This window comes from Ascidia mentula, chromosome 7, assembly GCF_947561715.1.
Source record: "Ascidia mentula chromosome 7, kaAscMent1.1, whole genome shotgun sequence".
NCBI lineage: Eukaryota > Metazoa > Chordata > Ascidiacea > Phlebobranchia > Ascidiidae > Ascidia > Ascidia mentula.
In genome coordinates this window covers 2,918,467-2,932,449 of record NC_138572.1, presented here as the reverse complement: position 1 = coordinate 2,932,449, position 13,983 = coordinate 2,918,467, and the positions used below count along the sequence as shown (strand labels likewise).

General features: G+C 37.7%; 1 protein-coding gene across 1 annotated transcript; it reads right to left on the bottom strand.

Annotated features, from left to right (window-relative positions):
* Positions 1-1,552: 1,552 nt before the first annotated feature.
* LOC145909189 (uncharacterized) lies at positions 1,553-13,189 on the bottom strand. The gene is made up of 29 exons (XM_082996519.1): positions 13,073-13,189; positions 12,183-12,367; positions 11,845-11,992; positions 11,456-11,596; positions 11,207-11,311; positions 10,768-10,881; positions 10,437-10,550; positions 10,214-10,327; positions 9,874-9,987; positions 9,577-9,690; positions 9,238-9,351; positions 8,949-9,062; positions 8,358-8,471; positions 8,106-8,219; positions 7,655-7,780; positions 7,187-7,294; positions 6,876-6,988; positions 6,459-6,611; positions 6,186-6,271; positions 5,708-5,822; positions 5,181-5,378; positions 4,859-4,975; positions 4,553-4,690; positions 4,281-4,390; positions 3,781-3,988; positions 3,481-3,604; positions 2,911-3,071; positions 2,556-2,726; positions 1,553-2,381 (listed from the first exon to the last, which is right to left on the bottom strand). The coding sequence occupies exons 1-29, from the start codon at positions 13,149-13,151 to the stop codon at positions 2,205-2,207; spliced, it is 3,789 nt and encodes a 1,262-aa protein (XP_082852645.1). The 5' UTR covers positions 13,152-13,189; the 3' UTR covers positions 1,553-2,204.
* Positions 13,190-13,983: the final 794 nt, after the last annotated feature.

Sequence of the window (13,983 nt, the reverse complement as noted above, 5' to 3'; positions counted from 1 at the left end):
TTGACAAATGGCAAAACTCGTGAGGTAGACATATTGTTATTTCGCTAGAGCTCATGACGCAAACGATTTAGTGACTCAGTTTCAGCTGTATGTGAAGCCGGAAGAAAAACTAAAATGAACGTGCAGGACACGAAGTTATTTTTTTAGCATTGCATTGTTTTAGTTTAGGCGGATAAATATCTAATTGCACAACAATTAATCCAATCAGTGTCAATAAATTTGTGTCACAATTAAATACGCAAACGCGAGGAGTGTGATTCTTCGTAAGGCAATAACCATCACATGGGTTCATCTACGTAGCATTAATAAACATAATTTGATTTGAAGTGGGCCGTTTTACAATCCACTGAAAAACTCAATATTCCAATAATATCAAGAATCCCAGGAAATAGCACAGTTTATTCAAACACTAATAATGAATGTTTTAAAAATGCTTTGCGTTATAAACAGATGTGTGTCTGAAAGGAGTACCGACAGACAGAACAAATGCTGCTGTTTCAACCAGAAACAAAAGTAACGGATGAATGAACAAAACAAAAATTTGTACCCACTTCGAACTACACCACAGTGGAGCAAAATATCGTGAAGCGCCACGTTATGGAGACGTTACCTGCTATAGAAGAGATTAAGTCATTACCTCAGGTGTACTTATTCCTGTCAACATGAAGGACATCAAGCCAACGTTTATCATTACAACCAATGCAGGAAATACGTAAGATATCATGGTGAATGTCGCAACAATGTTGTCATTTTGCATCACCTACGTAATAGAAAATTTTGAGGTTAGTGAGTTTGGATATGCATCACTTCTGTCATACTAAAATGACGATCTGAGATTGTGAGATTATGAACCATTACCTCCGTAATTATTTAAGTGTATAAACCAATTAATTACCTCGTATTTTGTATAATTTAGTTCATAGTTAATAACCCGTAGCATGTACAAGGTAAAGATACTCCAATAGTAAATAAAGGCAAAACATAAGCAGGTGCAGCAACTATATGACCAGCTATTACAGGTTGATAGCGTTGGCGGTCATCCCACACCAGGAAGTCGATAGGAAATAAAGGAAAATGGCTGGCACAATGTCGAATGAGTTTGGAATGAGTCAATGGAAGTTAAAGAGTAACATCACCAACTACAAATCAACATATCTGTTTAAATTTTGTGATTGAGTTGTTATTTTAAATGTCTGTTTTCCCGGAACCTTAGTGGTTAACAACCGACAAGTCGGAAAAGGGCACAGTACATATTTAGCAAATTTACCAGTTCCTGTATGCCCGGGTACGCAGGAGAACGAGTACAAGTTTTCATATCAATACACGTTCCGTCATCCGTATACATGAATTTCTTGGGCATTTGTCAATATCTTGGAAATTCTGTGATGTTGTGGCTTACTTTAGTGATTCCAAAGTTGTTAGTTGTAATATTCATTAGTCGTTGCCGCTACAACGACCTTATGATACCAAGCTAAATTTTTAAGCAAATCCTGTTACCATTTATTGCTGTAGGCGACAGAAAAAAAACAGATACTTCGATATACTCATATCAGCAAGTTGCATTGTGCTTATAGCTAGTCGATTCAAAAATCTCACGCATAATGTAAGTTGCTTTACCTGGTAACTGATTTTGAAATAAACAGAAACAAAAAAATATTCAAAATGCATCACTCTCAAAATAAGCTTTTGATTGCCAGTTTTTGATTTAACATAATAATGTGTTGCTTCTAAAAGTGTTGCAAAGCTATCATTATTTAGACTTAACACTTGGGCTTAACAATATAAGACTTTACACTTGACAGGGCCCATTCTTACTGCCTCATTTACACTTCAATTATTCAGTTTTGATGTATCACAAAGACAGTGATGCCACAAACAATTGTCTGATGTTGTTTTTGGCTTCTAAAATGTGGTTATATCAAACCAACATTGTGAAAGTATACACAAGCAAATAACGTCCTTCTTTTTAGTTAGTACACATGCGGTTTTTACATTTTGTTGCATTTCTACTATTCTAGAGAATTGTTTTTTTGTTTTTAAATGAAAAAAACAGTCTTTCGAACGAGGCGTGTGTGAGTAAAGAAGTATATTGCAAACAAAAATATCATTACGCTGTTGTTCAAATGAGGGAATATTCAGCACACACATACGAAAATAAGTAAATATTGACACTGAAATGCGGTTCACTGAAGCACAATAAAAATTCAAATTTTTGTGGTGGAGGTTGTTGTTGTAGTATTGGCCGAATGCCTTGGAGTAAGTAAAGTTGTTGTTGTGGGAATCGGTGGCTCTTTACATGTAATGAAAGCAATGAGAGGATCCAACCACGCGTTTCTGGCCGCCTCTTGTCTCAAGCAACTTATTATGAATATCATAAGTCCCTGCAATGGAAAAACACAATGTAATAAACACAAAATCCCTCTTTCTGCACTCAACTATGCAGTGGAGAAGTTATCTTTGCAGGTGATTGAAACGAAGTTGCAGATTTATTCACATTAACGTGACTTTGCGTCGAGTAAGTAATAAATTTCAGTTAATACCGCTTTGTATTTTACCTGTGCAGTGTTAAATATGGTAAAAAGCCAGGCAAGAATCTGAAGTGCTGTGGGATCAACGGTGGTGACCATGAAAAAGCCAAACACCCATGTCAATCCCATCATAACTGCCATGGTAACGGCGGCCACAAGGTCATGGCGCTTTTTTCTTGTATCCATTGAAGACTGGACCTAAATTGTAAACAAAATCATGAAATTACGTGTCGCGTTTGGTTGGTTTAATGTTTGTGATAATTTCGATAGTTTCAACGACTTTGTTGTTCGTGTTATGCCGCAAATCCTAAGTTTTGGCCAATAAATGCTTATAACAAAAACTTATGATACCGTATACTGATTTGCGCTGAATAGAATTTACCTGCACTCGCTTGCAGGTGATGTTGATGAACACTATCGTGAAAAAGAACACGTTGGCAACGAATAATATGAAGACGGGAAGAAGAAATCCGAAATACAGCGAATAATTGTGAAGCCAACAGATGTGTCTTGCTTTGTAGGCCGATTGGAAGAGGTTGTCATCTGCAGTGCAACATTAAATGTTAAGCAATGTGGAGCCAACAATATGAATTGTGTATAAGCTGATGACGGTGATTGTATAGTCACCACAAAGTGGAAGTCTTTGCTTGGCCGTTTGGTCAGCAAAGTCGTCTTATAGTCACACCAGCTGCACTGATGAGACCTTTTAGGTCGAAACAGTGGCCATCTGTCTGCTGCTTATACACAATTAAATGTTAATTTTGCATGGAATTGGCGTATATTCGCTATCTTTGAGATTGTTACTGTTATGTTCATCACTTACAGAAAATATCTTAGGAGTTACAGTTAAATTTTTCTTAATAAAGTTTACAACTTTCTGGAATGTTTGGGGTAATCAATATTTGTTTTACCTGACATTAGTTTTCAAGAATATAGAGTAATATATGCGAACCTGGATAGTAAGTTTGCATGTCGTTTCCAAGACCAATGCCAATGTTGATACAGACGATGAGCAACGGAAGAAAGTAACACAACGCCATGGATAGTTTTGGAATAAACGTGCTTACCGAAACCACCTGTAAACAAAAAAGTTGAAATTTGAAAGCTCGGGAAAAGTTAGCTAATATCCCAGTAAGGGTACCAGCACTGTATATAACATATGCCATGATAAAATGTTTCTTAGTCTGTTGGTTAGGTATACTTGAAACAATAAATTGCCACCAGGTCAAGTATATGCTAGTAAGAGATATACCTTTACTAAGAAGTGGTACATGTTGTATGCATTTGCCGACATCCAAAACCAAGCCGCCAACAGGAAGTACTGTATTATAGCCGCTGCAAAATAACACTGCTCGAAATAGCTTATCCTGCCACTGCCCGCCAAAAACGCAATGTTGGAAGCAAAGAGGCAGATGCATATGTTTACGAGGAATATCGTAGTTTTGCGACTTCGAAGGGATCTGTTTTAACAAACACAAAGTTGGTTACAAGGTATTGCTACCATAAGTGTGGATACACAGTGCAGTCAGTAAATAGCCTTAACCTTTTTGGACACAATCTTTTTGAATTTCAACCATGCCTTTAAATGCGAAATTGATTTGTGATTTTACTCTGAAGCGAAAATAGGCACGGGTAACTGAACGAATTTAGAAAGTACGACAATGTTTATTAGTGCTACTGTAAGAAGAAAAACAAATTGTATTCGTATAGATTGCTGATAGAATGATCAGATACGGCGTAAATCTCACTCACCTTATGCTTAGATATATGATAATTGTGGCCAAAAGAGCCAATGAGGATATTGCACAGCTAATGTAGGAATATATGGCCATTTCAAATGCGCTTGGAAGAACTTGTGTGTCCTACAAGAAAATGAATCGTTGATAAATACGCTTCATTATGTAACCTCATAAGGTTGACACAGTTCTTGAAAAAAGATAGTGAAAGATAAGTGTCTTGTTGAGCAATTTATGAAATAAAAACCTCATTGCACACGTGTGGTCCTTCAGAGAGTAAAAACTTACAACAATCATAGCATAGGAGGCGAAGGCATGGCAGACGCAACGAACACCGTTATCTGTATTCACGTGGTGACAATTTTGGCGAGTCCATGCTCCGTTTGTTGAATCACTCGTTACGCAGGTCGTCCTCGTCACTACAGACTAACAAGGAAGATTTTAATAATAATATGCGGGTTTGAAAACAGTGACCAGAAACGTATTGAATTTGTGATGTATTTTATGCGAAGTAGTTTAAGATTGCGTATCATACATGGTTTTTAAAAATCTACTTCTAACTAGACTGGTCAGGTGGTGCCAGAGAGTACTTACTGTAAGGGTATTGGAAAGCGGTACTTCTCCCTGCTTGTCTGTTACATTACTGAATGTAACACTCACGGGCTGTGTAACTGTCGAAGGATTGTAACTTTTTACGTTCGCCGATATAACCTGCAAACAAGAAAAATAAAAGGGTCATTTCTCCACCTACTGGTAAAATTGCGACCAGTGTAAAGTGTATAGAGTGGAATTATAACTGCAAGTCAGCTTTTTGTTGAACACCGGAATGCACCATTATTAGCTGTTTGGTGCCAAAATGGTCTGTTCGAACAGTGCAATTAAATGCCCATTAATCACAGCACGTGATGCAACTTACAGCTCCAATTTTAGCGCCCTGCGACACTTTTGGGAAGAGCGCTGCCGAGGTATGATACACGAATGACACGCGTGGCTCGCTGTTTTGCTTGCTGGCTTCTTTCATCACGCTGCCTGGCAATATCACGTCAATGCTGTCAGTTTTATGAGAGAAGAGGACGTCGTTGTAAGTAGTTCCGTTCTTCTCGGGCCTGTTAACCTACAATTGATTGATCGGCGTGACGTCATGTGTAGTCAAATGAGGATGCGTGTCAGACGATTTTGTACAATCCGGTTGCGAGTCACACACTATCGTTCAAAAACGTGTGACCGGTATTCCTATAGTATTTTGTAAGCACCTTTTTCATGTTATAAACTTTGGAGGCTTTAAAAAGTTCTCTAAATAATCACCATGTGATATATCTGCGTAATTTTACTATTTTTTTATATTTTTTTTAACTAAAGGCGTGCCAAAGTGACACGCATGCCATGTGTTTGATTGACTATTGGCACTAAAGATTGTGAGATCGTATATGCTTCCCGTCATACCTGCACAGTGATGTCTTTTGTTATTATGGTGAGTTGCGTCTGATTGGCGGGCAGAGTCACGTGGTTGGCAAAGTTTTGTATCACGGCAACGAGCTTTTTCTTCTGATTTTCATCTCTGCAAAGAATTTTGTCATAAAATTATATGAACTGCGCACTGGCAGAAGCGAATTTTCCTATTTTCCACCGGGATTGGCCTTCAAATTTTCAACATCCACTCCATGGCTTGCATATTAGATACAACTGTGATAGCTCTAATAATATAATGGCAGATAACTATATTTCTGGCAAATACTAAACTTACTATATTGCCAGGCATATTATATTTTTTTAATCTGTCCTTCTGGTACAATTAAACGTAATTTTTATTGACCGACATTTGTACATTTTTACCGGAAGCCTAGCGGAATAGCAGTACGTCATTGATCGTTACGTTACTTGTACCAAAAGTACAGGTTATTAAAAGAAAAACTAAACTTACTGTTTGCTGGTGACAGTGTTTTTCTGTATGGAGGTTGACACCTGGTTGATGATCGCAAGTGTGCTTTTCACGGTATCTTGTGATATCTACAGAAACACCCATGTTAATGAACATAATCGTCCTGAGCCTTCACACATATCGTCAAGTCGTTATTGCAAAGTATTTGCCATGGCTGCGTCATGTTTGACGCAAATGTTACTTTGTATTGCCTGTAATCACTTGGACATGTTTATTAATGGGATAATTGTATTGGATTTTGCAATATTGGCTTACCGCAATGGCTGATAAATTGCTTGAGCTTATTGAATGGAGCGCATTCACAATGCTCGTCGTATCAGTGGAGCTCAAAGTTTGATTTCCCGATGAAAGCACGTCAATGTTGTTAATTACATTGGAAACGGACTCCGAAGTAATGTTTTCTCCTTTCTTTAAATCAACAAGATGTGTTTTAAATAAAACAGCTAATGTGCATACATGTATAATGCCGTGCTACATCAGCACAAACAAAATGCAGATTTAAAGGCTATTGCCAATGCTTTCTGCTGACATTTTACGAGACAAACAGATGCCTATCTTTAGCTGGTAATTTCCTATTTGCGCTGTATTTCACTACAACGTAACTTTTTTTTATCAGTGACCTAATGTTATAGGGGGCTTAAAAACGTGAAATACAATGGAAAGAAGTAATACCTTTGTCAGGTTATTTAAGGTCAGCTCGCACGAAACAACGTTGATGCTTGAGAAGTTTGCTTTACTTCCGCCTTTGCCAGCCACACTGCACAATGCCGATGCCTTCGGACGCCCTTGTGACACAGAACACGTGATATGACGGCACCAATGTGACAAACAACAAGTGATATGACAGCACCAACGAAAAGGAAGTGAAGGAAAAAGAAAGTTTTTTAAGTATAAGCATATCTGAACATTTTTTTTAAAGTATAAACATAAACATATATGTACATATATGGATTTCGAATGGCTTCTAATGACAATTATCTTACCAGTTCCCGAAGAGCATGTTTGATATGACATTGTCCTCTGTCCAACGCTTGTTCTTTGGAAGGAAAACACTTCGCCACCCTTTGCAACGTTTTCGGCTTGGCAGAATGCTAAAGAAAATAACAGGATTGTAGATGTGGCCAAATCAAATCATGTTTATTTTTCAAAAATAAACAATATACAAAGAAATAAAATGGCATGGGCACCGATAAAACCATAAAGGGTTATCGAGTCAGGCGCCCATGTAAAGGTGATTTCCTTACGGAGAATCGCCGTCTGCTGTAGGATCGAGGCCAGTCGCACTGGGAGGTGATGCGTTGCGACAGGTTGCATGTGATGGAAGGTAGTCACCTGGCCGTGCTGGCCAAAGCAAAACCCAAATGCATTACACATGTTCCAATAAGGTTCTTCGCCATAGTGCTGATCATCTCATACAATTTTTTTCACATCCAATGCTTAGTTAAACTTACGCAAGCATAGGGTTCCATCCAAACTCTTTTCAAAACCGCTGTTGCAAATGCATTGAAATGTGGTCGAGTCGTTGCCAGAGAGGACACAGGTCGAAAATGGTGGACACTTTACACAACTACCCGTAGCTGAAAAAACGGTTAAAAATTTAATTGTACAAAACATATCTGGTAGTGAACAATGCGAACATTAATTTACAAGGAAAATAATAATATACTGATCGATAAATGTGATTAATTCGAGTTGCCAATGTTAACGCTTTATTGAGCTTTGGACTGACGCGAATGGAGATGAACGTGCTTAAAGCTTGCATAAAAACGTGAAATAAATGCATGTTTTGCGCACAGTACAAACTCAGAATCTGGCCCAAATGCAGCGCTTAATTGTACCGAATTAGCATAACACTACCACGCCGTAAAGCAGGATAACCACAAATAATCTTCGGTTACTTACGCGTTGTGCAGTTTTTGCCATCGTATCCTGGCACACACGAACAACTGTAACGATTAATGAGATCGTAGCATGTCCCACCATTACGGCAGGGGTTGCCAATACACTCATCAATATCTGTAAAAATGATGTTGTAGTGAATGCTGAGAGTTAAATATTGATCACGTTAGGTGGACTTTTGTTAAACTGCAACTTTGTATATCACTGCAATCTAATACTGAAATCGTTACCGTCAAAACTAATATGGTTTCTTACTTTGGGAACAGTTTTTTCCAGTAAAACCAGCCAGACAAGAACAGTTAAAATCATTTAACAGATTTGTGCAACTTGCATTGTTTTCACAGGGGTTTCCGAGACATTCGTTTATATCTAAAAAAACCAACAATCCTGTTGATTATATATTGTTTATGTCAGCTTAATTTCCTAGAAAATGAGTGTCATGCCATGTACAGTTTCGGGTTAATATGTTTTTGTGGACGTAATACTCAGTAATCTTTACCACCGTGTTACAAGGTAAACCTAAATGTAATTGCAAATGCGGCCAGAAATCTCTGATATCGTGATCATTAACAATCGCAATAAAAATAGTTGTCGTGCGGAATTTGGTGTACGTGACATGTTTATTCGCAGAGTTAACATTTGCCTGGCCTAAAAAAATAAGCACGCTTCTTTGCGATGACGCAATAGGTTCCATCGCTCTTGAAAGGCATGGCGTTACAGAATTTTGCGATATGCGTCAAGATGTTTTTAGGTTTTAACATTTTCATCTGCCACAGACTTTCGTGTTAACTAACAAACCAAAATGATAGAAATAGCCACGAAATGGTAATTTTGTTCATACTTTACCTTGGGAACAGTTTTTTCCTGTATAACCTGCCAAACAAGTGCATCCAAAATCATTGAGTAGGTTTGTACAACTTGCATTGTTCTCACAGGGGTTATTTAAACACTCGTCGATATCTGAAAAAGAAACAAAAACTGTTTATACTCATTTTAAACAAACTGTATTTCATGCGTGTAGAGTATCTAGGCGGTAACAAATTTTAATTTATTTTTACTGTAAGTCAATAATTAAACGTCGAGTTCAAAACTGGTTAATTAATTTTTGCGATAATATCTTTTAAAGTCATTTTACCTGATTCACAGTTCCTTCCAGTGAATCCAGGAACGCAGGAACAGCTGTAGTTGTTAATTAAATTCGTGCAGCTACCTCCGTTTTGACAAGGTAAGCTCAAGCATTCGTCTATGTCTAAGAAGAAGGGTATCAGATTTGAACATAACTTTGAACACACCGATCGAGGAACACATACATTTCACTAATGTAATGCCAATACGGGTACTTTCCTTTGTTACTCTGATGAAGCAATTAACAAACACTAGTTGTATTGTCCAACCGATAATATCAAAAATACATGAGTTGTCAACACATCACTAAAGGATTGCAAAACACATGCAAATCAAAATCGTGGCATACCTTGGGAGCAGTTTTTGCCTGTGTAACCAGGCAAACATGAACAGCTAAAATCGTTGATCAGGTTTGAACAAGTTGCGTTGTTTTCACACGGGTTGGTTAGGCATTCGTCAATATCTAAAATAAAACACGGAAAACTGTCGATTTTTTTACTTTTAAACAAAATGAGTTCATAAGGCATAGGAAATCAGGGCGAAACGTTTTAGTTTCTTGTAAGTCAGTAAATCAAAGTTATGTTTCTCTTTGAAACGTTGTTTCGAAAATTTGTTAGTTAATGTGGACGGAACCAATCCATTTTACCTGATTCACAGTTCTTTCCAGTGAATCCAGGAACGCAGGCACAGCTGTAGTTGTTAATTAAGTTCGTGCAGCTACCTCCGTTTTGACAAGGTAAGCTCAAGCATTCGTCAATGTCTAAGAAGAAGGATATCAGATTTGAACATAATTTTGAACACACCGATTGAGCAACACATACATTTTATTGGTGTAATGTTAGTATAACTAACGTCCTTTATGTTACTTTTGATGAATTAAGAAACACCGGTCGTATTGCATAATCGATAATTTGGAAATATCACATGTGTTGTTTATACATCACTAAAGGATTCCAAAACACATGCAAATCAAAATCGTGGCATACCTTGGGAGCAGTTTTTGCCTGTGTAACCAGGCAAACATGAACAGCCAAAATCGTTGATCTGGTTTAAACAAGTTGCGTTGTTTTCACACGGATTGGTTAGGCATTCGTCAATATCTGAAATAAAACATGGTAAACTGTCGATTGTCATTCTCATTTATTTTTTACTTTTAAATGTTGTGTTGAGGACTTGCCACTTAAAATGGGCGGAAGCTATCTATTATACCTGATTCACAGTTCCTTCCAGTGAATCCGGGCACGCAGGAACAGCTGTAGTTATTAATTAAGTTCGTGCAGCTACCTCCGTTTTGACAAGGTAAGCTCAAGCATTCGTCTATGTCTAAGAACGAGGTAATACTTGAACATTAGTTTCATTAACCCGATAAAACCAACACATAAATTTCAATAGTGTGATGTTAGTATGACTAACGTACTTTAGTATGCCTAAAGTTACTTTCTTACAGGTAATAACAAACAGTAGTCGTATTATATCATCGAAACTACATGAGTTTTTTCTATTTCACCTAAGGATTGCAAAACATGCATAAATCGTTTACCTTGGGAACAGGTTTTTCCTGTATAACCAGCCAAACATGTACAACGAAAATCGCCGACCAGGTCTGTACAAGTGGCATTGTTCATACATGGGTTATTTAGGCATTCGTTTACATCTGAAAACACCAACAAATGTGTTAGTTGTGGTTTAAAACAAATTTTACACGTTTAAACGCAAACTGTTTTAAGTCATGTATAATTTTAGGGCAATAATTTACATTTTGTAAACGTGTTTTGAATTTGTAAGTACCTGTGTTATTAAAATGTGTAGGGATGTTAAGCCATGCGCTAAAGTCGTTATAAATCCATTTAAACCATTTCATTCTCTACGCAGTCAAATTTGTACCAATTTGGTTCTTCATGACACTATTTCGCACCCTACTTCATGGAGTCGACATTAACTTTGAGATAAGATTGGTCGAAATTCAGTTAATCACAAACCTTGGTTGCATTTGCTTCCGGTGTATGGAGGATTACAAATGCAAGTGTACGATGCGCCGCGTAAATTGCATACTCCGTGTGTACAGGAATCACAAGTTAAAAGACCTAAAGGTACACGATTTAACACTTCAGAAACAAAAACCTGTAACTAAATAATCAATAAATAAGGTTTATGTTACTCATAGAGTATAAGACATAATCAAGCATGTGGTTTAGCCAGAAAAAACATTTGAAAAAAGTGAAATATACCATTCGTGTTGCAAGGGCAGGCACTAAAGGAGGAAGATTGGTCACCATAAAGACTGACGGCTGTTTCTTGTGGTGGCGTACACTTGTTTGAAAATGAGGAACACGGACTCGGCGCCAAAGTGGAAATATCGGTCGAAGTTGCTGTTTGCGATAGCAAGGGTATTTGGTTAGGGCACGCATAGTATCATGTACTGTCACATACTTCAAGTACTAGTCATAAACTAAAGACAAAAGGACATGAATGTGGTCTGTAATGAAGTAAAGAGTTTAATTACTGGTCACAAAATAACTACAGGTAAAGTAAAAAATGGTTGTAGTTTTTTTTTTACCAAGTCTTGTAAAAATATGGCGTTGACGTTTGCCGTGAAGTGTTGAATAAATTAACATACCAATTCGATACTGAAGGGAAAATCCTCGTGAATCAACGCTTCCATCTGTGATGTAAAGCAATTGGACACTCGATGTGTTGCTGAGAAAAGTGGGTCCATTGGGGAGAGCGCCATGCAGAGCTCCGACAAAATTTTTCCCATCTGTCACCTACGCAAGAATCCGAAAAGCTGTATTAAAACGTCGCGCTTTAAAACCAAACCACAAGTTCTTTTAAATACTTTTTCACCTTTTTTTGCTACTGTTTTCGATTTAGATGCAATGTAGTAGGGTTTGTGTCAAAAATAGTAACATATAAAACCATAACCGCCATGTATTTAACATATAACCACATACTTACAAAAAGGAAATCAAACGTACTCTCCGTGTTAAATGTGACAATCTTGATAAATAGTTTTATATTCTGGTTGGGCGTGGTAATGCGCCAAGCGCAAGCCCAGGAATGACTGTGACCATTCATGGTGATAACTTGGGGGATTGTGGTGGCCCTGAGTTCATCTACGTTTGAGGGCTTAAGTCCAACGCCTGCAATTATTATAAGGAAACACATATTTACGAAACGATATTCATATTCATAGCACAAATGGCCCACAATGCGAATTTGGTAGTTTGCATGTAACTGCTGCACATACACGAGCAACGAAAACAATTCATACGAAACGAACAAATTGTATGTTGATCATAAATAAAAATTGTTGAGCCTTCTGGGAAAACAGCAAAATATGCATATAGCATGGTTTGGTTTGCCTGGCCACAGGGGCGCTCCGTATTATGTTGCGGCATTAGCCAAACCACAAATTTTGAAACAGCTCACGTAAGCACAGGATTGACAACAAGCAAAAGGACGCGCTACCTGAATGATTAAATCGTTAAAAACGTTCATTTCATTTCAATTAACCTATTAAACTATTAAACCTTCTGGCACAATTAAACGTATACTTTTATTCACCAATCGTAGTGCCGTGTTTAACCAAGTTGTTATAGAAAGCATTGTGTAGAAATCTCTATTATATCATTACGCCGACAGGGCACGTTATAAACGAAGATCGGAACGTCGCGGTCTGTGCAACGTCTGCAGTTTTATTGAACAGCTGTTGGCATTTGATGGACAGACAAGAATATAATACCATGTAGCCCAGACGACACCCTTAACGTACAAAAGATTCATTTATAATAAAGCGCAACGTTATTTATGATGCGTTTAGTTAGAGATGCAAGCAAAATACTTACCGGTGTACGTGAAACACCCCCCACGAGTTACTCGAAGTAACGCGCACAATATACTGACAATTACTAAAGGATTGCGCATGATTCTGAACAGCAAAATTTAAAGATTAAACACGATCTAAATAAAACACATTGAATTGTAATTTCATTTAATTATATATTTTTTAAAATATATCCTATTCCTTTTAACTTGTGTACATTCTGAAATACGCGACAGCAATCTTCACACGAAAAAGGCAGTATTAAAAATCTGCAAGTGTTACCAGACATTCTATCAGCCATCTGAATGTTTGTCTTAATCTCATATTAAAAACTAAAACTGCATGTTATTACAAAATCTGTCGGGGGTAACTAACAACCGACCCAATGGAGACATCGCTCTTTAAATGCACTGGACCGTTTTGTGCATGACCAGAATTTATCTGCGGGCAATAACTCCTGCTTACGTTTCTGTGCTGTGAAGTTTCCGCTCTCGAGAAGAACCGAAATTTGGCAAGAAAAACGTGACCACATGTCATTGTCTCAGTAGCTTCTCCGCCTGCTATGCGTAAAGCATGAGTAATTGTCCTTGCCTGGCAAGCAAACCATGCTTCATAAAGAACATGCTGATAAATTAAAGCCGATACCAGACTTGCATACAACTATTGCCTCCCAAAGGTTTTTTCACAGCACATCGGTTTATAGGCTTCTATCTAAACGCCCTAAACAAATCGTGCTATTTAACTAAAGAGTGTATCATCGACAAAGTATTATCCAAGCACTACGCTAAGTTGAATTCCCGAGAGAAGCGTAATGAGCCTGGATATGCGGCCAAAAATCTGATTTGCATCGACGTTATAAGTGTATTAGCAAAGTTTGCTGAACGAAATGCAACGCTCAGTCGCTCGGGGCAATCGGTTTTCATGGTGTATTTG